The sequence below is a fragment of the Perognathus longimembris genome, chromosome 10 (genome assembly GCF_023159225.1).
Source record: "Perognathus longimembris pacificus isolate PPM17 chromosome 10, ASM2315922v1, whole genome shotgun sequence".
In the NCBI taxonomy this organism is placed as follows: Eukaryota; Metazoa; Chordata; class Mammalia; order Rodentia; family Heteromyidae; genus Perognathus; species Perognathus longimembris.
Genome location: NC_063170.1, coordinates 484078 through 507099, shown reverse-complemented (window position 1 = coordinate 507099; position 23022 = coordinate 484078). Strand labels below are relative to the sequence as shown.

The 23022-nt window shown below is 59.8% G+C and overlaps 1 protein-coding gene across 1 annotated transcript; it reads left to right on the top strand.

Moving 5' to 3' along the window:
* Nucleotides 1-6714: 6714 nt before the first annotated feature.
* Nucleotides 6715-20738, top strand: Cpne7 (copine 7). Its single transcript, XM_048354801.1, has 15 exons — nucleotides 6715-6976; nucleotides 8603-8785; nucleotides 10967-11041; nucleotides 11211-11285; nucleotides 12038-12121; nucleotides 12907-12996; nucleotides 13224-13322; nucleotides 13965-14051; nucleotides 14222-14281; nucleotides 15652-15785; nucleotides 16472-16526; nucleotides 16923-16974; nucleotides 17046-17179; nucleotides 19477-19713; nucleotides 20225-20738. Exons 1-15 carry the CDS (start codon nucleotides 6809-6811, stop codon nucleotides 20360-20362), a joined length of 1671 nt encoding a protein of 556 aa, XP_048210758.1. The 5' UTR covers nucleotides 6715-6808; the 3' UTR covers nucleotides 20363-20738.
* Nucleotides 20739-23022: the final 2284 nt, after the last annotated feature.

The following is a 23022-nucleotide window of genomic DNA, read 5'->3' as shown; positions in this document are numbered from 1 at the left end:
ATGGGTGAGAGGCATGTTCCAGTTCCCACATCTGCACATGAAGCCCCAGAGACGTGGGAAAGTGGAATGTAACCAGGCCTGCCCAGTCCCCCCTTACAGAGAATTCCCTGAAGGGGTGCTTGTAGGAAATAAAGTACTGAAAGAGTGGACAGTGTGGCAGGAGCACATCCAAGCCTCCTCTCTTGCCAAAAATACCAAGTGGCATAGTGGTAGAGTGCTTGCCTAGCAGGCATGAAGCCCTGGGTTCAATTCCTCAATACCACAGCCAGAAGTGCTGTGGCTCAAGTGATAGAGTGCTATCCTTGAGCAAAAGAAGCTCAGGGACTTCCCAGGTCCTGAGTTCAAGCCCCAGAGGAGTCAAGCAAATGATAAGCCAAATGGGCCCTCCCTGGTGAGCAGCCCGGACACCACCTGCCTGACACCTTGCCATCAATGCTACAGGACCAGAGTCTCATGACTGGCAGCCAGCCTGCCTGTGTCCAGCCCCGTGGACCAGTTTCCAGACTGGCCAGGCAATGGTCGCTGCCATCTTGGGCTTTCTTTCCCCACTTCTTTCTCCCTCTTCATCCCTTTGTCCTTTTTCTTCTCCCTCTCACATTTTCCCCATCTCTATCCCTTTTCCTTCCTCCTTCCTATCTCCCTCTTCCCTCCCAGCCTTGCTCTACCTTTCTGCCTCTGCCCTCCACCCGCACCCCCCCCCCTTCTTTCCTTCCTCTCCCTTCCTCTCCTTTTCTTACCTGGGCTTACCTGGGAAAGTAGCCCCAAGAGGAGGCCCCTCCCAGGAGCCGACAATTGCAGCTCACTATGAGCAGCTCCTGGAAGGTCCTCTCCCACTGCCTACGAGCTCCAGACAAGGACCCCATGGTGAGACCATAGTCACTGTTGCTATAGCGTCTTATGTGTCCACTGCTGTTTTGGCCAATTTGTTGCGCACAGAAGCTAATCCCCCCACAGCTGGGTCCCCATGAGAGACTGAGTGAGATCTTCCCCTGTCCCCCGCAGCCCCCCACCCCCAACTTGGCCTTGGCCTCTGCTTCTGCAAGGTTTTCTGAAGGCCACAGCTTGGGGAGCAGCCCCGTTTCTGACACCCTTGGTCTGAGCCTTCTTGTATCCCTCGCTGGCTGCTATGCAGTCCCCGCCCTTCCTAGTACTTGCTCTGCCCCCTTTCCCTGTCCTGCAGGTGGGGTGAGGTTTCTGCCCATCTATGGGATGAGGGGACACTAGTGGCCCCACGTTGGACAGACCACTGTGCTGGGACAATGTCAGAGGAGCCCAGTGCACAGACTTAGGAGGCAGTGGCTCACAGCCTCCTCCAGAGGGCGCAGGTGGAACAGGCTTAGGTGTAGTCTTAAGTCCCTGTCAGCCTGAAACCCTGTGGACCTGACCCCCTCCTTGCCCAGTTACACCCTGCTAGCCAGGCATGCCTAGCCCTCTCGGGCCCTCGACCTTCTGAGGCCCAGTCCAGCCTAGACGCCAGCCATCAAGAATGCAAGAACCTCACAGCCAGCCAGCCTCTGTGTCTGGAGGGCATCTGGAGAGCATGGCCCTCAGCTCAGAGGAAGTGCCTGACCACCCGGACTCAGGTTTACCTGGCTGCAATTTCCAAGGTCAAGGTCCAAGGCCATACAGCCCCATTCATTTTGGTCATAGGATACATGACAGAGTCCATTGCCTACCACATTCCTATATCCACACCACAGCCACAGTGGACACCGCATTCCCATGTCTACACCACAGGCATAGTGGGCACCGTGTTCCCACAGCCACAGTGGACATGTCCAGGGAAGCAGGCAGTGGGGGCCAGAGGAGTAGCCAGGTGAATAGAGGCCCAGGCACACTGGCAAGTGGGTCTCAAGTGGCAGTAGAGGCCTAAGAAGCAGCCATGGGCCTGGGGACACTGCTGGTCAGAAAGGGCTGACAGGAAGAAGAGGGGAACAGTGGTCAGGAGTCTGTCTGCACCTCAGGTCCTTGAGACAGACAGTGTCTGCACACAGAGGGTCTGGCTCAAAGGCATCCCTGTCTGGTGGAAGCTGTCCTGGCCCAGGAACACTTCTGTCTACATCCACAGAGGCTGGGAGGACCAGCACAGCCATGTGCTTTGTGGTTGGCTGTGAATAGCCTAAATGGGGGGAAGTAAGGCCATCAAAAACATCTGGGGGCGGCCAGGTTCCCATGCATGCTGTGTGACCTCAAGCCCCTTAGACCCTCGCTGTGCCATATCTTCTCCTCCACAGGACAGATGGTGCTGCCAGGGCTACAGGAGCACATGGAGTAGCCACTCGAGGCCCCGGAGAGGAGAGAAGGCCAGGAGCAGAGCAGGTGTGAGGGGCGTCAGCTCCACTTGTGGGAGGAGGAGGAGAGCGGGTGGGAGGCGTCACTAGAGCGATGAGAGGTGGCCTTGGGTGTGTGGAGACGCCTGGGAGCAGGTGTCTGTGTGTTTGGGTCTCTGTACTCATTGGGCACCACATGAGCATCTGCCCGTGTTGGATCAGTGCCTGTGCATGTGCTGTACACTGCTCCAGCCCACGATGAGCGTGCTGGAGGACGGTCCATCCTCAGTCCCTGGTGCCGAGAGCTGGCAGCTGAGGGATTCCAGACCCACCCAGGACTCCACAGCCAGCATGGCCTCCTCAGAGGTGAGCATCAGATCCCCAGGAAAACCACCCTCGAGTCAGTCAGATGTTGTGAGACCACAAAGGGAGAGGGCGGGTTTCCGCACAGACTGTGAAAGGAAGCACCTACCCTGATGTGCACAGACCTGATCCCCTTTTCAGAAAACCTGCTAACGCCCCGCCACCACAGATGCTACAGGTTCAAGGTGCTTAGGAGACAACCTCTTGCGGGCAGGGTGGTGCTGTGCCACAAGGCAGATGAGGAGACAGGATGAGGCACCCCGTGGCTGTCAGCTTCAGCGGCCTTCCAGCCCCCTCAAGGGGGACGGGCCTTGTGCAGCTCTGGAACTGCAGCTTAGACTGGATGTAGACGGATGGATTACCCTGGCTACAGTAATGAGCCAAGCAAGCCCTGTGCACCTGCAGTGCAAGACCCAGACGCTGCCACATGGGCGGAGGGCCAGGTAGGAACAGGGGGAGCAGGGGTCCCGGGTACAGCTGCCCAACCTCGCCTTTAGAGTGAGTACTGACTGAGCCCTGTGTACCTCAACTGGCCATGTGTGATCTGGAGGACAGCCAGGGAGGCCTCTGGTCACAGGCAGGGCAGGAGGAAGGGCTTGGCGCCTGGAATGTGGATGGGGACCACAGGTTCCAGGACATCCCCAAGGCATGGACCCAACTGCCTGAGACCCTCCATGAGCCTGTGGAGCCCAGGGAAGGGCCCCTTGTCCCCAGTTGACCTAATGGCCTGTATGAGGGAGTGGGAGATGGAGATGTGATGATGGCACACAGGCAGACTGGAGTCCAGGAGCAGCCTCATCAATCTTCCCCAGTGCGTGCCTTCATACATTTGCCTGATATTTGCTGGCTCCGTCTCTGAGCTGGAAGCCATCTTGGAGCTATCTGAGGCCCTGATGAGCTTCTAGTCTCACTGTGAACGAGGCCCCAGGCAGTACAATTCCCTATAAGTGGGACTGGTGATGTGGAGCTGTGGGCCCAGAGCCCAGCCAAACAGAAGCAGTGGAGCCCAGTGAGCTCAGCCAGTGGGTAGAGCCTGAGTGTTTGCCTAGCGTGTGGAAGGCCTGTGTCTGAGCTCCAGTACCACAAGCAAAACACATTCATTGCGTGTACAAACTGTGTTCCAGGCACAGTGGTAGGCCAGGAACATGGCCCGGAGAGGGGACCAGTCCTTTGAGATGTAGACTGCCCCCAGCTGACTCTCCAGACTTTGTGCCACTGTAACCAAATAGTGGGCATAAACAAGGGAGCAGAGATTTGCTCTGGCTCATCGTTTCAGAGATTTCAGTCCATACTCTAGTTCCACCGGTTCTGTGTCTAGCTATGAAACACAACATCATGGCAGCAGGAGCAGGCCTGGCAAGGGGGGGGGGGTGCTCTTGCCTCCTGGTGGACAGAGGAAGTGAGAAAGGAACCAGCAACCAAGTATAGCCTTCAAAGGCATGCCCCCGGTGACCTACTTCCCCTAGCCAGCCCCAGCCATGACAGTTTCCAGGCCCTTCCAAAATAGAGCTCCCAGCTGGAGTCCAAGCCTTCAACACGTGAGCCTGTGGGGGACATTTCATTTTTAAGCCATAAAACTACAGTGAGTCACTGCAGGTGTGAGGAGAGTCAGAGACATCTGTTATAAAAAAGCAAATAAAACCAGGAAGCTGGGTGTTGGTGGCTCACACCTGCAATCGTAGCTACTCAGGAGGCTGAGATCTGAGAAGGTTCAAAGCCAGCCTAGGCGTGAAAGTCTGTGATACTATTATCTCCAGTTAACCACCAAAAGAGTTAGAAGCAAAGCTGTAGCTCAAGTGGTAGAGTGTAGCCTTGAACAAAAAAGCTCAGAGACAGTGTCTAGGCCCTGCGTTCAAGCCTCAGGACCAGCACAAAACTAAACTAAACTAGTGACAGGGCATGGTGGCTTACATCTATAATCCCAGCTACACAGGAGGATTCAGGCTTAAGGCTCGCTGGGGGCAAAAACATGAATGAGACTATCTGAAAAACAACATAGCAAAAAACCAGCCGTAGCGGTGTTTCAGGAGCAGCATACACCCAACAAGCACCAGGCCCTGAGCTCAAACCCTGGCATTGCTAGAAAAAGAAAAAGAGAAGAATGAAAACACTTGTATAGAATGTAAGTTGGAAAATAAACATCTTCGTGTCAGTAGTGTTTAGGTCTGGGTATTGAGATTTTTATTTTTACTTGTTTATCAGAATTTTCTAATCTTTCAACCTAATGTTATTTCCTACACGACAATCAAAAAAAAATATAAAGGGAGAAATCTCATTTCCTACCTGTGGGCCCAGGAGTGGGAACAACAGTAACAACAACAAAAAAGGGCTCATGGCTGTCATGGCTGCCTGGAGTTCAGGACTAGAGGGCCTTGTCCCCCCCCCTACCGCTTTGGCACTGGGGGAGGGGGCGGAGCAGGAGGAACCAGGAAGATAGCACTAGCCTAGGAGTCACAGGCCTTGTCTCCTGTGCTTTCCTTTCATTAGTGCAGGCTATGGTCAGGGCTGAGTGGAGGGAGGTGTCCAAAGCCTCTGGGCTCAGAGATTCAAACCCATAACTCCTTCAAGTATCCTCCCTTTCCTCTCTTCCTCTCTCTAGGAAAGCCATGTGTCCCTTGCCACAGGGCTGTGACAGGCGGCTGTTCAAGGTGGAACTGGAGCCCCTCAGCTGAATGGCAAGGCAGTGAGCCAGCCGCTGAACTCTTTGATGCCTGTAAGCTTTCTGACCTGTAAAATGGGCCTGCTGTGTAGCTCAGCAGCTTACCCCGCCCAGCAGTGGACTCCGCAGGGCAGAGCTGAGCATTTCCACACGGGGCAGGAGGCAGAGCTGCCTTCACCGCCCCTGGAAGGAGGAGGGCGCGTCGGGTGATGTCAGGCAGGAAGGCTGGCTGGTCCAGTGACAGGTGCCTAAGCCTGGTGTCCTGGAGCCCTGCTGGGCTTCCACTTTACCCCTACCGTGGTCCCTTGCCCAGATTCTTCATCCTCATCCCTCACCTCCCGTGGAGGGGCTCAGAGGGCAGTCAGTATGTTGCAGAAGAGCCTAGGGCCCCCCAAGAGAGGAAAGCCCCTACCAGGACCCGTACTCCACAGGGGGTTGGGGGCTGGGACTGCAGGGCTTGGGAGGCCCAGAGCCCAGGAGCAGTTTTGCCCCTCCACCAGGGAAGGGAGGGAGGCCTGGCCTGGGACAGCCTGGGAGATGTGCCGTCTGTCCCGCAGGGCACCCCAGGGCCGTGGAGCCTCCCGGCCACCTGACCGGGGCAAGGAGGGAAGGTCCCAGGGCCCTCAGCAGGGGGCATTGGGAGCATGGGGGGCACCACCCGGCTTGGCAAGCGAGAGGGGCAACTAGGGCCTGTTCCTGGCTTCCTGCCCTGGGCCCCCTGAGCCCCCGGCGTCCCCTGGGCCAACCTCCTGCCCAGGGCTTCTCCTTCTGGGGTTGGGGCTTCTAGGAGCCCAGGATCTTCGGAGTGTGAGGACCCGAAGCCGGGCCCTGGGTCCCCCCAGACCCCGCATTTGGCCAGGTCTTTTCCCTGCCATGGGAATGGGCCAGAGGTGATCTTTCTCCGCCTGTTTGCCGTGGTGAGAGGACAGAGAACAAGCCAGGGAAGGACAAGGAGGGGCGGGAGGGCAGGGCCCCTCCCTCGGAACCCCTTCCTGCCGGGGGGATGGCACTAGCGCGCCCCAGAACCCGACTCTGGCCCTCAGGGCGGCCGCGGGGCGGCCCCTTGCCCTCTGCCCGCCGGTGCCCCGGGCCGCGGGCGCCCGTAGCGTGCGTCGTCCGGGTGGCCGCGTCTGGAGCTCCCGGGAGGGGCGGGGATCGCCCGACCCTCGGTGCCTGGGAGCGAGCCCGGTGTCCCGGGACGGGGACCCCCGTCTGCAGGCGCGTCCCAGCCCCGGCCGGCCAGAGGGTGTGGGTTCCTCCACGGAGCCGTCCCGCCGCCCCCTCCCGGCCCCCTCCCGGCCCCCTCCCGCTCTCCCTCCCGCCCCCTCCCGCCCGCAGTCCCCACCCCGCAGTCCCCGCGCGCGCGGCGGCGGCCGCCCGAGCCACGTGCGCCCGGTGCGGGCGGGCGGGCGTGCGGGAAGCGCGGCCACGCCCGGCCCGTCCACCATTTCTCGGGCGGCGGAGGCGCGGGCCGGGGCCGCGGCACGGCGCCCACGGGGCCGGCTCGGGCGGCGGCATGAGCGCGGGCTGCGAGCGCCCGGCGGGCCCCGGGCCGGTGCCCGCGCCCTGCGCCTCCAAGGTGGAGCTGCGGCTCAGCTGCCGGCACCTGCTGGACCGCGACCCCCTGACCAAGTCGGACCCCAGCGTGGTGCTGCTGCAGCAGGCGCACGGCGAGTGGGTGCAGGTGGGCGGCGCGGAGCGGGCCGGGCGCGGGCCCGGGGCCGGCGCCCCTCCGCAGCTCGGCCTCGGCGCGGGCCCGCGCCCCGGCGGGGTCCGGAGGGGGCGCTCGGGCTCCGGGAGGGCGCAGGGACGGGCCGCGGGCTCCGGAGCGGTGGAGCGAGGCGCTGGGGCGCACCCGAGACCCGAGGGCCAGAAGCGCACGGGGCTCGGGGGGACCCGCTCTGCCACCCGCCCCGGGACCCCGGGCTCCCCCAGGGTGGTGCGCTTCTTCCCAGTCTTCACCCACCAGGCGGCGGCGCCCGGGCGGGAGCCCGGCGTGCCGACAGCCGGGGCCAGGAGAGCCCCGGGGCCGCGGCGGCTCCGGGTGGCCGGCCGCCTGTTGCCGGCTCCGCAGAAGTCCCGGAGTTTCCTGCATGTGTGTGGCTGGCTCCGAGGACGGCCCGGGCCCCGCGAGGCAGCCGCACCGAGCTCCCCCGGCTCGGGGGCGGCCCGAGCCCCGGAGCACGGGGCCTCCCTGCCCTGGCACCCTCAGACCCTGCCTCTGAGGGGCTGCCCCAGGGACGCCTGGGCGCTGCTTAGGGCACACTTCCGCAGGGCCATCCAAGCGACACGCTGGCTTCCTGGAGAAAGAGTGAGAAGACCAGCAGGCTGGGCAGGGGAGGCGGGAGCCCCCGGGGCTGGAGCAGCGCAGAGTGCCCAGGCAGGAGTGCTCTCCGGGGGCGCTGGGGTCCTAGCACTCCAAGGCCATGTGCTGGTGGGGAGGAGGCGGGGGCGAGGGATCCGTGGAAGGGCTGTGGCAGCAGAAGGACTGTGCGGGGGTGGGGGAGGGAGGCCATACCAGGGGCTTCTGCAGGTGGGTGGCACATGACCTTGAAGGTGAAGGTCTGAGGTACTGGGGTTTCTGCCACTGTGGGCTACCCCAGAACTGACCCGCACACCAGTTGCTTGGTCTGAATTTCACAGGGATTGCAGGGAAACCCTTGGTTTGGGATGCAGGAGTCTGTGGGATCCTGAGGAGGCCCTGGACAGACCCCTGGTCTGGGGTGCAGGGTCTGGGGGACCCTGGGGATGCAGCAGACCCTTGGTTTGAGATACAGAGTCTGGGTGCCCTGCGGCCCTGCTAGGTGGAAGGAGCTGGTTAGATCAGAGGAGCTGGTGCACCCCATGTTCTCCTGTCGGGCGGGGGGAGGGGGGCGGTCTCTGCCTCCATTTCTTCTGGGAAAAGGTCTCCATCTAGGGGTTGCCTAGCCCAAGGTTAGAGTCTAACTCCATCCGAGTATTCTTGGGCAGGACTCGGCCCCTCTCCGAGCCTCAGTTTCCCCATCTGCAATGTGGAGATCGAGCGGATGTGCTGTGAGATGAGCGCACATAGCAGCTGTAGCTTGTGTGTAGACACAAGCTGTAGACACAGTATTAGACATGTGTGTCTACTCCAGGGAAGGGGGCGCCAGGGTCTGCAGCAGGGGCCCCCAAGGTGGCCACCAGTCCTGCAGTGTTACGTGGCAGTCAGTCCCAGTGGTTGGAGAACAAGCTGGGAAAGCGAGGACAGGGTGGGAGGGGAGGCGGGGTCGAGGCTGGGGGTCTGAGGGGAGGGCTTCCGCAGCACCAGCTCGGGGGTTGTGGTTTGCAGGTGGACAGAACTGAAGTGGTGAAGAGCTGCCTGCATCCGGTGTTCTCCAAGGTCTTCACTGTCGACTACTACTTCGAGGAAGTGCAGAAGCTGCGCTTCGAGGTGTATGACACCCACGGGCCCACTGGGCTCAGTTACCAGGATGACGACTTCTTGGGGGGCATGGAGTGCACCTTGGGGCAGGTGGGCATCCAGACCCTTGGGACAGGGAGGCCAGAGGGTGGCGACAGGGTAGGTCTGAGCCTGGGGATGCTGCAAGGGAGAGCTTCTAGACTCTGCCCAGCTCCAGCCTTCCTCCCCTCACAAAAGTGCTATGGTTTGCTTAAGGCTAGCTTTGAACTCGAGATTCTCCTGCTTGAGCTTCCCAAGCTCTGGGGTTTCTCCCGTGCTCAGCGTTCCTTATTCATTGTTTTAAATGCATAATTTTAAATTAAGTGACACGCGGCTCTGTTTCCAGCATCCCACTGTGTTGCGTTCTGGGCAGAATCATCCATGAGAGGATCTTCACTTGAGCAAATGAACATACAACTTTGCTCTTAAGAAACAAAAGAAAGCAAGACTCCAACTACAACATACATTGTCCTGCCGCCCAGTCGTTCCTCTGACGTAGGGGGCCTCCCACACTGGCGCAGAAAAGCCTCTGAGCTTGAGGTGTTGCTCAGCTCATGGTAGAAGCCCTGGGCTCTATCCCTGGCACCAAAGGAGAGGCTCCATTTCTCACTGAGGCAGGGACTGGGGTGTGGATGCTGTTCCATGGGAGGGCAGTGCCCCCTCTGGCACTGTCTTCCCTTCGCTCCTCTGCTCCCTGCATGACAAGCACATTTAATGCCCCATCTTGCCTGGCTTATATGCCACACTTTCTAGCTTGCCCTGGATGTTTTTTCTCATTGAGGATAATTACACAGGAGAAAATGAATAGAAAGTGGGCGCGGAGGCTGACAGGTTTGCACGACCATACACACCGACCGCCCCCATCACACATTTGCACCGCTCCGAGCCCCCCCACCCGGCCCCACCAATGAAGCTTTTTCAATTCTTGAGGTCCTCGTATTGAATCACTTGGCACATTCTTGGTGGGTCCGATTTTTCCTCCACCTGGGTTGTGACTCAGCCCCAATCCTGCTAGGTCGAAGCTGGTTTCCTTAGCTCCTCCTCTATCCCCATTTCATTCGCCAAGGTCTGGGATGCACCTGCTGCCCATGGGCCCATGAACACACATGTGGACTCATTAGACATCGGAGCACACATGAATACACGCACCATGAGCTAGGCAGGCTACATGTGTGTGAACACAGAGACACAGCGGCACACACGGACACATGAGGGCATGGGCTAGTAGACTCACAGCGTTCTGCTCTGCACCCATCCTGGCTGACATGCCACGGGCAGCGGCTGTCAGCCCTATGCCTCGGCACAGCCCGTGAGGGGCTCTCAGCTCCTGGGTCTAAAGGGTGATGGAGCCCAGGGCTGTGAGCCCTTGTCCTCACAAAGCCACTGACTCCTCCTAGGAGATATGAGGACAGTTCTTCCGGGAGGGCGCAGGAAAGGTCGAACAACTCCATCCTTGGGCATCGCTCTGCACCAGCTGTATGCAGCCCATGCCTGTGTCAACGTTCACACGCATTAGGGGTGCACAGCTGCTGGGAGTGCGGCCAGCGGGCGTTGAGGAGGAGGCTGGGCTGGGAGATGAGTTCCTGGGGCTCTGAGCACTGGGATTAGAATCACTTGCTGAGGGGCTGGGAATATGGCCTAGTGGTAGAGTGCTTGCCTCATATACATGAAGCCCTGGGTTCAATTCCTCAGCACCACATATATAGAAAACGGCCAGAAGGGGCGCTGTGGCTCAAGTGGCAGAGTGCTAGCCTTGAGCAAGAAGAAGCCAGGGACAGTGCTCAGGCCCCAGGACTGGCAAAAAAAAAAAAAAAAAAAAAGAGAGAGAGAGAATCACTTGCTGAATAGGGACAGGGACCTGTGCCCGTAGGCCAGGGTGGTGGCCCCTCTGTCACCTTAGAGCAGCCTGGGCTTGCCAGGGATAGTGGGGACGGAGAGGGGCCGGCACCTGCTCGCACCTGCCACCCTTTGCGTGGGTCCTCACCTGGGGGCCACGGTGTGACGGCAGGGTCAGCGCTGAAGTGAGGGCTCCTCCGCCGCCCTCCGCGTGGGGGGAACACTGCCTCTGCTAGCTGGGGAGGAGGGTGACCCCAGGAGGCGGTGGGAGAGAGACAGCTCCCACAAATGCCAGACAACTGTGGTCTGATGACAGGAGGCCCGGGTGGGGAGCAGAGGATGGGTGAGGGGCCCCACGGGCAGGGGTCTGAGCATCCCCTGCCTCCTGAGTCTCTGCTTGACTTTCCTGGCTCACAGATTGTGGCTCAGAAGAAAATGACACGGGCATTGCTGCTGAAGTTTGGCAGAAATGCTGGCAAGTCCACAATCACGGTGAGGCCTGCCCTTCCTTGTGGTAGCTGGGGGGGGGGGGGCTGTGTGCAAGAGGAGCAGGTGGCCTGTAGAGCTGCAGAGCCCAGGGCCACCTTGGGGGCCGCCACAGCCAGGGCCAGAGGTTCTGGCCTGGAGCCCATGGGTCCCACTGTGACCCCTGTCGACCCAGGTGATCGCTGAGGACATCTCCGGGAACAATGGCTACGTGGAGCTCTCCTTCCAGGCCCAGAAGCTGGATGACAAGGTGAGGGCTGAGTTCACAGTCCGTTTGTCTGTGGGCTGCCGTGGGTCAGGCTGTGCGGAGAACGGCACCCTGCCCAGCGCTGGCCCTGGCGTGGGCCTCGGGTTGTGGTGGGCACTGAGGGGCCCTGGGATTAGAATCACTTGCTGAGGGGCTGGTGATATGGCCTAGTGGTGGAGTGCTTGCCTCATATGCATGAAGCCCTGGGTTCGATTCCCTAGCCTCACATATCCGGTCACATTGTCATTGTCACAGATGCCATCACCACTGTCACACCCATGTCACTGCCACCATCCCTGCCACTGTCGTCCCCAGCACCTCAGCTGTGGGGCACAGTGGACAGCATGGCCCTTTGTTGTAGTGTGTGTGGCTTGCACTGCAAGGCAGTCGCTCGTGGGGAGAAATTGGGTCTGCACCCGCTCACTGGTGTAGGGGACCCATGTAGCGTCCCTAGGGGGCTCCTTGGGAGGCCTCTGTGTGAGATGAAGCAAGAGAGGGTGAGTGGAGACATCAGTCAGACACAGGCAGCAGGAGAGAGGGACAACAGGATCAGAGACGAGGGGAAGGCCAGGGAATTACTATGACTGCCCAGGGGTCCATGGGAGGCCACAGACCACAAGACCTAGGGCACCTGGAGGACTGTTGGGGTACACTCACACCCTATTTCATACCTGAGGAAATTGAGGCTGGAGGTAGAAGGGACCTGGCCAGATGTGCTGGGCGCCAGCCTTTACCGGAGCACTCTGCCACCCTAGGACCTCTTCAGCAAGTCGGACCCCTTCCTGGAGCTGTATCGGGTCAACGATGATGGAAGCGAGCAGCTGGTGTACAGGACAGAAGTGAGCAGGCAGGCGCCAGTGCAGCAGGCCCTAGGCGCTGTGGCGGGGGGGGGGGTTTGAGGACAGCACGCAGACCCCCCCCCCGTCCGTGGGCCAGGGCCCTGGCTGTGGGCTCTTCTTCCAGTGAGTGAGGCAGCTGGGTGGGCTTGGCTGGCTGCAGCTGAAGTCAGCATGATGGCTTTGTTGTCGCCATCATTATTTTAGGACTACTTTCTACTTCCTGAAGGGAAAGTGGAAAGAGCATTTGGCTTTGAAGCAAATTAATTTGAGTAAAAAGAATCTATTTAAGGAATCACAGAGCTCAGGTAGCCCAGGAGGGCAGCCCACAGGAATGAGATTTGGAAGTGGCTCTGGACTCCTTCCTGGTTCTGCCTCCAGCCTTGTCTACCTGAGCCCCACCTCAGCACTGTCTGGGATGATGAGGGGGGGTCCCCTGGGTGATGAGGGAGGGGTCCCGTGGGTGATGAGGGAGGGGTCCCCTGGGTGATGAGGGAGGGGCTCACTGGGTGATGAGGGAGGGGTCCCCTGGGTGACGAGGGAGGGGCTCAATGGGTGATGAGGGAGGGGTCCCCTGGGTGATGAGGGAGGGGCTCACTGGGTGATGAGGGAGGGGTCCCCTGGGTGATGAGGGAAGGGTCCCCTGGGTGATGAGGGAAGGGCTCACTTTGCCCATCTCCTATTGGGACCCTGCACCATTGCTAAAGGACCTGTGGTACAGGACCCCTGGTCTCCTTGGCTCTGGCCCCTGAGTCTCCTGCCAGAACTCGCCCTTCCTTGGCCGACAGGTGGTGAAGAACAACCTTAGCCCAGTGTGGGAGCCCTTCAGGGTGTCACTCAACTCCCTGTGTAGCTGCGAGGAGACCCGCTCTCTGAAGGTGGGGGCTGGGCAGGGGCCGAGCAGGGGCTGGGCAGGGGCTGGGCAGGGCTGGGCAGGGCTGGGCAGGAGCCAGCAGGGCAGCCATCCCTCCAGACCACCTTCTGGCCTCTTGGGGCCAGGGTTTGTGGGCAGGGGAGGGAGTGAGTAGGGAGGTGACAAGGAGCTGGTGAGCCAGGGCAGAAGGGGCCGAGGCTGAGGTGGCTGCTGAAGGCCCTGGTTTCCCAGTGCCTGGTCTGGGATTACGACTCTCGAGGGAAGCACGACTTCATCGGGGACTTTGTCACCACCTTCGCGGAGATGCAGAAGGTTTTCCAGGACGGCCAGGTGAGACTTGGCCTTGGCTGACCCCGCTCAGTCAGGTCCTGACCTGTCCTAGCCATAGGCCCACAGCCTGTTCTTAGATCCCAGGGAAGATCAGTGATGGTGAGGGAGACCCCCAGATGGCCAGCGGGGTGTGAGGGTCAGAAGCCAGCCAGAGGTTTAAGACTCCCTCTCGAGTGGGGCACAGGAGTATGCAAGCCAATGTTCACCCCTGTGAGTCTGGTGGACTTTGAAGGGCACACTTGTTCCTGCAAAGTTGGGGACAGGCGCTTCTTGCTCCTGGTCCAGCCATTTGCAGCTGGGAGGTTTCCCTGGACTCCTTCCTGCCCCCTGAGTCCTGGGGGGGGGTCCCCCAATGAGTTGCAGGCTCCAGAGGAGTCTTAGGGAGACATAACATGTGCACAGTCTAGCCCATGTTCTGACTACTGCACTCCCATCCATGTGCTGTACCCCGGCCTCCCCCCTGAGGAGTGGACAGGTCCCTGCACAGCTCGCACAGACACCCTGGGCTCTGCAGTCACTGTGGGGAGTTGTCTGCCGGCAGGGGTGAGGCGACACCCAGGTCTGAGACTTCCAGGCATCTCCTGGTCTCCTTGGGGAGGGTCCCAGGCTGCCACACCGGTCTCTGCGTGTCCCTGTCCCCAGGCCCAGTGGGAGTGTGTAAACACCAAGTACAAGCAGAAGAAGCGCAATTACAAGAATTCTGGGGTGGTGATCCTGGCAGACCTGAAGGTGAGGCGTGGCCCTGCCCTGACCCCCGACCCTCACGGGGAGAGGGTGGGAGGTGGGGAGAGCAGGTGGAAGGAGGGATGGAGGCGGTCTGGAGAGACCCCCAGGAAGTGGCAGGGCTCCTGATGAGGCCTGGGTCCTGGGTGGGCCCTGCCGACACCACTGCCTGGAAGCTCCACAGGGTCCACTCCTTCCTGGACTACATCATGGGTGGCTGCCAGATTCACTGCACAGTGAGTGGACCGTGGTTCCCGCGCTGTCCCTGCGCTGTCCCCACCCTGTCCCCACCCTCTTGCCCTTGCTGTTCCCACCCTGTCCCCACCCTGTCCCCATGCTGTCCCTGCACTGTCCCTGCACTGATCTCCATGCTGTCCCCGCCCTGTCCCCACCCTGTCCCCACTCTGTCCCCACCCTGTCCCCATGCTGTCCCTGCACTGATCCCCACACTGTCCCCATCCTGTCCCCACCCTCTTGCCCTTGTTGTCCCCACCCTGTCCCCACCCTGTCCCCGTGCTGTCCCTGCACTGATCCCCACGCTGTCCCCATCCTGTCCCCACCCTCTTGCCCTTGTTGTCCCCACCCTGTCCCCACCCTGTCCCCACCCTGTCCCCACCCTGTCCCCATGCTGTCCCTGCACTGATCCCCACGCTGTCCCCATCCTGTCCCCACCCTCTTGCCCTTGTTGTCCCCACCCTGTCCCCACCCTGTCCCCTCCCTGTCCCCGTGCTGTCCCTGCACTGATCCCCACCCTGTCCCCTCGCTGTCCTTGTGCTGTCCCTACACTATCCCTGCACTGTCCCTATACTGTCCCCATGCTGTCTCCACATCATCCCCTTGCTGTCCTCATATGCTGTCCCTGCACTGTCCCCACGAGGCCACCAGCCTGGCCACACTCGGAGGGACTCTGGCCAGCCCCCAGGGCCACCCCAGTGAATGCAGAGCAGACAAGGTGTTCCCCCAGGCATCCAGGCCTTCCCAGGTGCCCTGGAGTCTCCCCCTCTATGCAAGCCTAGAACAGGATGTAGGGGTCCATGACTCTTCCTGGCTACCCTCGCAGGTGGCCGCGAGGGCTGATCTACAAAATCATAGCGACAGGCAAGGCCTGGGAGGAAAGCAGGAGCAAGCATTTGGCTTCCAGGAACATGCGTGCCACAGCCACGTAACCAGCTTGGGCAGCCTTGGGCAGCATCAGGCCAGAGAAAGCAGCGGAGGCGTCTGCAGGCTCTGCTGCCCGGTGTCCATGGGCAGACCCCCTGAGTAGTGGGGGGCAGAGCCACAGCCTGGTTGGCCCTGAGGGCAGTGAGCAGAGGGGGGGCCCAGGGCCCAGGCCAGGCCGGCAGAGCCAGCAGAGGATGGGGGCGTCTAGGAAGCGATGAATGGCGTCCCCCACGGGCCATGTCTCATTGCCAGGGGCTTGGGCTGACAACCGCCCAAGGCAGCAGGGTGGAGCACCCAACAGGGTCCTGGGGAGACTCCTCATGCTCAGGGAGGGGGCGGCCAGGCCTGCTGGGAGTGGGGACTGGGCCTCTGTGAGCCGAAGTCCAAGGCTTCTCTCCTGCCAAGTGGGGAGGGGTGCAGGTGCCCGGTGCCCTGGACCTTGCAGGTGGCCATCGATTTCACGGCTTCCAATGGCGACCCACGGAACAGCTGCTCCCTGCACCACATCAACCCCTACCAGCCCAACGAGTACCTGCGGGCCCTGGTGGCCGTGGGCGAGGTCTGCCAGGACTATGACAGGTGTGGATCTTCCCTAGCCCTGAGCCCCGGGCCTGGCCGGAGGCCTCGAGGGGGGCTCCGGGGAGGTGAGGCCCCCGGGGTGGGCTCACAGCTGTCCATTGGTCAGAAGCACCTGATCCAGCTCAGGCCAGGAGCAGAGGAACACAAGGCATCGACCAGACTCCCTACTTTAGCTGACCTTTAGTGGCCAGTCTGGCCCTGGTGGGCTGGGTTAGAACGAATGTATGCAAGTGTGGCCAGTGCAGGCCGTATGCTCACTCCTTGGCTGCTAGTGTAGACCAGGGGGCCCAGGGAGGGGAGGGCGTGTCCAGCGCACCCACCCAGCCCACTTTAGAGACCAGCAAACAGACCACAGAGACCAGAGTGCCCGGCGAGGGCGGGCTGAGCACAAGTCCGTGCAGGCCGGGGGTTATAGATCTCCCTGCCCCCTCCCTTCATCCAGGCGAGAGGGCAGTGGAGACCTGGGGATCCAGCCCTTCCCCGTGTCTGGAAATGCCAGGGGATTCGGGGGCCTGGAAAGCAGGACCTCGCCCTGCCAGCTGCAGCCCCACTCCCGCCTGTGCACCAGGCACACGCCCTCAGCTTCCCCGGTGTGCCACGGCTATGATCGCTGGTCCTGGCTCGGCAGGGCCAGGGCCACCCCCCCCAGGGGAGTGGGTGAGCAGGGCTGCCTGCCTCTCTTCCAGTGACAAGAGGTTTTCTGCTCTGGGATTTGGAGCCCGAATTCCTCCCAAGTATGAGGTAGGAGCACCTGGGCCTGAGGCCCTGCCCACCCTTCCCCAGTCTGCTCCTTGGTCTCCCCGTTGGACAAAGGGTATCCTGGGTCTGGAGCCCGTGGTGGCTGTCATTCGCAGTTGAGGTGGAGTGGATCAGGGTAAGGGGATCCAGGCCTTCTTTGACAAGCCTTGTGTCGTGCTGGAAAGATACCAGCGAGGGGTCAACCGAGGCCTGGCTCTCGGTGAAGAGACAATGCCCCGATTAGTTGGTTGGTGGGTCTCTCCTCCTCCCACCTCCAGCTTCCCCTTCACAAGGTTCTTCCCATATGGGGCCCGGAAGCTACCAATGGGTCTCTCCTAGCAGGTAGGGTCATGGGGATGAGAGGGAGCCAGCTGACTGGTCCCTGTTGTCCCTACCTAGGTGTCCCATGACTTCGCCATCAACTTCAACCCCGACGATGATGAGTGTGAAGGTTGGAGGTGGAGGTGGTCTTGGGCTGGGGAATGTGGGGGACCCAGCTCATCCATCCCCTGCTCCCCACAGGAATCCAGGGGGTGGTGGAGGCCTACCAGAACTGCCTGCCCAAGGTCCAGCTCTACGGCCCCACCAACGTGGCACCCATCATCACCAAGGTGGCGCACATGGCAGCGGCCGAGGAGCACACTGGGGAAGCCTCCGTAGGTGCCCGGGAGAGTGGGCTGGCCTGGGGAGGGGGGGCTGTGTGTGCAATGGAGGCCGTGCACCTAGGAGGACACCAAGAGGGTGCATCTAGCACAAAGGCCCTGGGGCAGGATGAGCACAGGACGGGGAGTACTGCAGAGAGGAGGAAGCTCAGCAGTCAGTGGTGATCCAAGCAAAGCGATGTTGCTCCCTTTGCCGCCAGCCCCTGGCTCTGGCTGGATAAGGCTCCACCTCAGTCCTGTTTCCTGTTTCTGCTCCTGCCCACAGGGCTCACAGCCTACAGATGTCGCAGGGGTTGACCAGTTCCTTAGACATAGTTCTGCTGTGTGTCTGAGCCTTGCATCTGTACAGATGCTGTCCACAGGGTTGTGTTCCGTGTGTGCAGCTCTGTGAGCTGCAGTGACACCGCTGGCCAGTAGCTTTCTTTTTAACTTCATTTTGAAATGAAAAACCAGCTTTACAAGAATGAGCAGAATGGTCCAGGTCTTCTGGACCGCCCTTCTCTTGACCCCCTGCTCCCTGTGTGCCCTGTCTTTTTATCTGAGCCTCCTATTGCTTCTCCCTTCAAATTCTCCTGTGTCTCTAGTAGCAGGCGGGTAGTGGCTGGTACCCAGCATGCCTTTGGGGCCAGGCTCAGGGACCCATGATTTCCCATCCCCAAACCTGCCAGGACATCCCCTTCTGATGTGGGCTGTTCCTAGGCTCCCTTGTTCCCAACCGGACTCTGTTCACACTCAGCCAGGTGAGGTCCTACTGCCCGGTTGCTCAGCAGCCTGGGTTGGGGGTACAGGGAACCCCCAGAGCCCAGCCTCAGAGCAGGAACTATGCAGAGGACGGCAGCTGAAGGTCCCTTCCCTTCCCAGGGCTGGGCTGTCCTGCTTCCTCCACACTTCAGACGGGAGGAGCCCACAGGCGCCTGTCCTTGGCCTTGCCTGGAGCCCGGCAAGATGGCTTTGTGAACCAAGTCAACTTGTGCTGTGCACAGGGCACCCTTTTTTCCTTTTCCTTTTTCTTCCTTTTGTGCAAGCTTGGGACTGGAACTCAGGGCCTGAGTGCCGAGCATGACCAGCATTCTATCACTTAAGCCACAGCGCCACTCTCAGCGTTTTGGTAGTTAACCAGAGATGAGAGTCCCTCAGACTTAACTGCCTAGGCTGGCTTTGAACCACAATCCCCATATCTCAGCCTCCTGGGTAACTAGGATTACAGGTATGAACCACCAGCACTCTGCTTGTTTTTTCTTTTTCTTTCATTCCTGGGAATGGAACCAAAGATGTGTGTCCTAAACGAATGTTCTACCATTGAGCTATGCTCCCAACCCAGGAAACTTAATACATACAACACTTGTGTCAATACAAGAATATACTCCCATTTCATCATCGCTACAGTTATAACTTTCACAGCAGGATTGTTTCTGGCACGGGACCATCTGAAATCCAGGCTGTGTTCCGTTGCCATGTTCCTGAATTATTTTGAAGCAGTCTTAGTCACATGATTTCCACTGTGAATATCATCTGGACCTCTAAAAAAGATGAAGACCCTAACTTACCTAGCATGTTACCATACCCAACATCCAGCAGCAATTCCTAGCATTAAGCCTCCAGTGTGAGGGTTGCTCTTCTGTGGTGGTGTCTCCCCATTAGCATGGGGTGAGGACGGGACTGGGCAGTGACCTGTTACCCCAAGTCTCCTTCGGGGAGTATGAAGCTTATACTCTGCAAGGCCGGCAAGGGCAATAGACCGGGTGTCTAGGACCGGCAAGCACTGGGCTGTGACACTAGCTGGACCTAGTTTGGGGGAGGATACACGGGGGTTTGGGTCCTGCCTTAGCTGCCTCCTGTGTGCAAGGTGGGCTCTTAGAGTCATGGCACGGGAACAGGAAGACAGGTAGAGTTTTTTTTTTTTTTTTAAACCATACTTTTTTTTTTTTTTTTTTGCCAGTCCTGGGCCTTGGACTCAGGGCCTGAGCACTGTCCCTGGCTTCTTCCCGCTCAAGGCTAGCACTCTGCCACTTGAGCCACAGCGCCGCTTCTGGCCGTTTTCTGTATATGTGGTGTTGGGGAATCGAACCTAGGGCCTCGTGTATCCGAGGCAGGCACTCTTGCCACTAGGCTATATCCCCAGCCCGACAGGTAGAGTTTTGAACCAGGCACACCAGGCGGAATAGTTCAGTGACTGTTAACTAGCAAAGTCTGGACACTGTTGAGCCACCCATTGTGGGCCCGCCACGGGTTGTGGCTGGTGGTGAGGTGCCGGTGGCTGCCAAAGCCTCCCCTCTGCCCCTGTACCCCAGCAATACTACATCCTGCTGATCCTGACGGACGGCGTGGTGACCGACATGGCGGACACCCGGGAGGCCATTGTGCGCGCCTCCCACCTGCCCATGTCCATCATCATCGTGGGGGTGGGCAACGCGGACTTCACCGACATGCAGATCCTGGACGGGGACGACGGTGTCCTGCGCTCGCCCCGGGGCGAGCCCGCGCTCCGGGACATCGTGCAATTCGTGCCTTTCCGAGAGCTGAAGCACGTGAGTGCTGGGAGGGTCCCGGCGGGCCTGCACGCAGCTCCCCGCCTGTGACACGCAAGCCCACGCCATGGTCCCCGCCTGTGACACGCAAGCCCACGCCACGGTCCCCGCCTGTGACACGCAAGCCCACGCCATGGTCCCCGCCTGTGACACGCAAGCCCACGCCATGGTCCCCGCCTGTGACACGCAAGCACGCAAGCCCACGCCACGGTCCCCGCCTGTGACACGCAAGCCCACGCCACGGTCCCCGCCTGTGACACGCAAGCCCACGCCACGGTCCCCGCCTGTGACACGCAAGCACACGCCACGAGGACTCGTCCACGTGAGGCCTAGCACAAACACACTGCATGTGCCCCTAGGGGAGGGGGGCTGGGCGCCGGGGGGCCCCCGCTTCCCCTGCTGAGCATGGAGAGCACCGCACACGGCCCGGGGCAGGCGGGCTTCTGGGAGCCGCCCTCATGCCGACCTGAGGCCTAAGGCTCCGCCCGCCCGTGTCACGCCTCTGCCCCAGGCGTCCCCTGCAGCTCTGGCCAAGTGCGTCCTGGCAGAGGTGCCCAAGCAGGTGGTGGAGTACTACAGCCACAAGGCGCTGCCTCCTCGTAGCCTCGGCGCCCGAGCAGGCCAGGCCAGCCCCGGCCCGGCCTCCTGAGGAAGCCACAGAGGACGCCGGAGCTGTCCCTTGGAAGCTCTGAAGCCCCAGTGACCTCCGAAACCTCTTGTTCCCCAGCCCAGGTCCCACCCCTCCTCCCCCAAGGGCCCTGCACCAGGCCCAAAGCTTCAGACCTACCCAGGTACAGAAAGAGCCACTGAGAATGGGAGGGGCCAGCAGCTGGTCCCCCAAAGGAAAGGGGAGGCGGGGGAGGGTGGAGAGGAGCTTTCAGCATCTGGTCCTCGTGCACACCCCACACCATGTGGCTCCACTTTGCTCCAGCGGGCGCCACCCCACCTCACCACCCACCCTGCCCTCCATGTCTGTGACCTGGAAACCTATGGAGACTGTAGCTAACACCTGGGCCAATAAAGCATCCTGCACCCTACTGCAGCCTGTGCTTTGTCTGGGCGTCTCTAGACCTCCCTGGCTGGGCCACCCGCAGGGGACCGACACCCACATTGTCTGCTCAGGTGGTGTGGGGCACCCGGTGGCTTCAGTCTGTGCTCGGATGTTTAATAAGGACCCCTGTGCACAGCCCGGGGTGGGGGGTTCTAATTGAGATTTCCTCTCAATTATGTTGTCTGAGAAAAACAATTTGTCCTGACCCTGAATCGGGCCCACCCACCTATCAATCCATCCACTGGGGCTATTTTTAGCTCCTGATTCATCTCCTGTTAAGCCTGGATAATAGACATTGCCATGGTAACTGGGCTACAATCAGAAGGGCCGGTGGATAGTGGTCTCTTTGGGGACAGAAAGGACACCAGAGATGCATATGCTGGAGCATTTGCTCCAGCGCTGACCCAGAGTTTTGACAGTTGCAGGGCTCAAAGGCCCAGGGAGTCCGAGGTTCCTATTGGGTGAGGCCAAGGGGCTCAGGGCCCAGCGGTCAGCAGGTGCTGACTGGGAGAGGGGAGCACAGAAGCCCCGGGGCAGCCTTTGACCAGAGGGGCCAAGGCAGGGGGGCCACCTGGGGTCCTCGGGGGAGGGAGAGACCTTTTAAGAGTTGTGGCTTTCAGGGGTGCAGCCACGCCAAGCCCCTTTAAGGAGGTGGGTTTCTGTTGCCTGCCCCCTGAAGGATGACAAAGACTCCCATCTCACAGACAAGAAAAACCAGGCTTTGCAAAGATGTGGTAGTACACACTTACCATTCCAGCTGCTCTGGACATGGAAGCAGACTTTGAGGCCAGCCCAGGCAAATTTAATGAGACCCTATCTCAAAAACACAAAACAGGGCTTGATTACAGACTCATGTCTATCATCCTGGGTACTCAGGCGGAGCTCTGAGGATCAAGTTTCAAAGCCAGCCTGGGCAGGAAAGTCTGTGAGACTCTTAAAAATCGTTATTCCTGCCGAGCGCCAGTGATGCATACTTGTCATCCTAGCTACTCAGGAGGCAGAGATCTGAGGATTGTGGTTCAAAGCCAGCCCCAGCAGAAAAGCCCATGACACTCTCAGCTCCAACCACCAGAAAACCTGAAGTGGTGCCATGGCTCAAAGTGGCAGAGTGCTAGCGTTGAGTGAAAAAGCTCAGGGATAGTGTTAGGAAAATGGAGGAGAACGGAAGGAAACAGGCCGGACACTATCTTCCACAGGTGAGGACTGTTTATTGAGACAGAGCGGGGAGGGACACAGTCTTCCATGGGTTGGGAGACTGTGTGAAGGAGGTCTGAACAGGAGGCAGAGGTTCATGAAAAGCCATTAGGTCGAGGGAGATGGGGGTATCTTTGGTCAGGCCACAACGGGACGTTTGCAGGCAGGCTTAGGTGAGGCAGTCTGCGCATGTCTTTGGTGGCTTGCCTGAAGTCCGTATGCACCTGGGAAACAGAGTGGGGGGTCAATTCTTCAGACAGAGCCTGTGCCTTGAGTTCAAGCCCCACGACTGACAAAAAAGCTATTCTTGAAAACATTATCATGAAATTGATGTACAGAAGGGTTACAGTTACATATGTCAGGGAATGAGTACATTCCGGTTTTGGACAATGTCCCCCCCTTTCCTTTCTTCTCCCAGTTCTTCCCTCCCATCCCTGCCTACAAGTTGTGTAGTTCATTTTCAACATAGTGTCTAGTGAGTACCACTGCCCCATATGTTCTGTCCCTGTGAGACTCTTATCTCCAATTGACCACCAAAGAAAAGCCAGAAGTGGAGCTGTGGCTCAAGTGGTTGAGTATCAGCCTTGAGCAAAAAAGCGCAGGGAGTCCTGCGCTTGAGTTAAAGCCCAGGACTGGCATGTGGTGCGCGCGCGCACACACACACACACACACACACACACACACACACACACACACACACACACCCCAATGAAGGCTCAGATGAGAGAGGCGACTTGCCTGCCTCATGGCTGGGGGAAGCAGGACCAGGACCACTTTGCAGTTCCTGTTCCATGGCTTTTATTGAGTCAGAGGTGTGTCATCTGTGTGTGGGGCTCAGAAGGTCCCAGGAAGGGCAATCCAGATGGCACAGCCAGAATTTCTGTCCCAGCATGGAAAGCTGGAGACAAGACAGCCCCATTTCCGAATCTTGAGCACTGTCCCACTAAGCTCGGGCTCAGAACGGTGTTAGTGCTAGGCACACCTTGGAGGAGAACTTTCCAGATAAGCAGAACTAGGAATCATAGAGCTGCCCACAACCCCAAAGCTGGAGCAACCCTGGCCTC

Bases quoted from the DNA above. Each gene is read 5' to 3' on its own strand.
- Cpne7 (XM_048354801.1), top strand. From the start codon at position 6,809: ATGAGCGCGGGCTGCGAGCGCCCGGCGGGCCCCGGGCCGGTGCCCGCG. The intron at 13,323-13,964 runs GTGAGACTTGGC...CCCTGTCCCCAG, and splicing joins AGGTTTTCCAGGACGGCCAG to GCCCAGTGGGAGTGTGTAAA. The intron at 15,786-16,471 runs GTGTGGATCTTC...CCTCTCTTCCAG, and splicing joins GTCTGCCAGGACTATGACAG to TGACAAGAGGTTTTCTGCTC.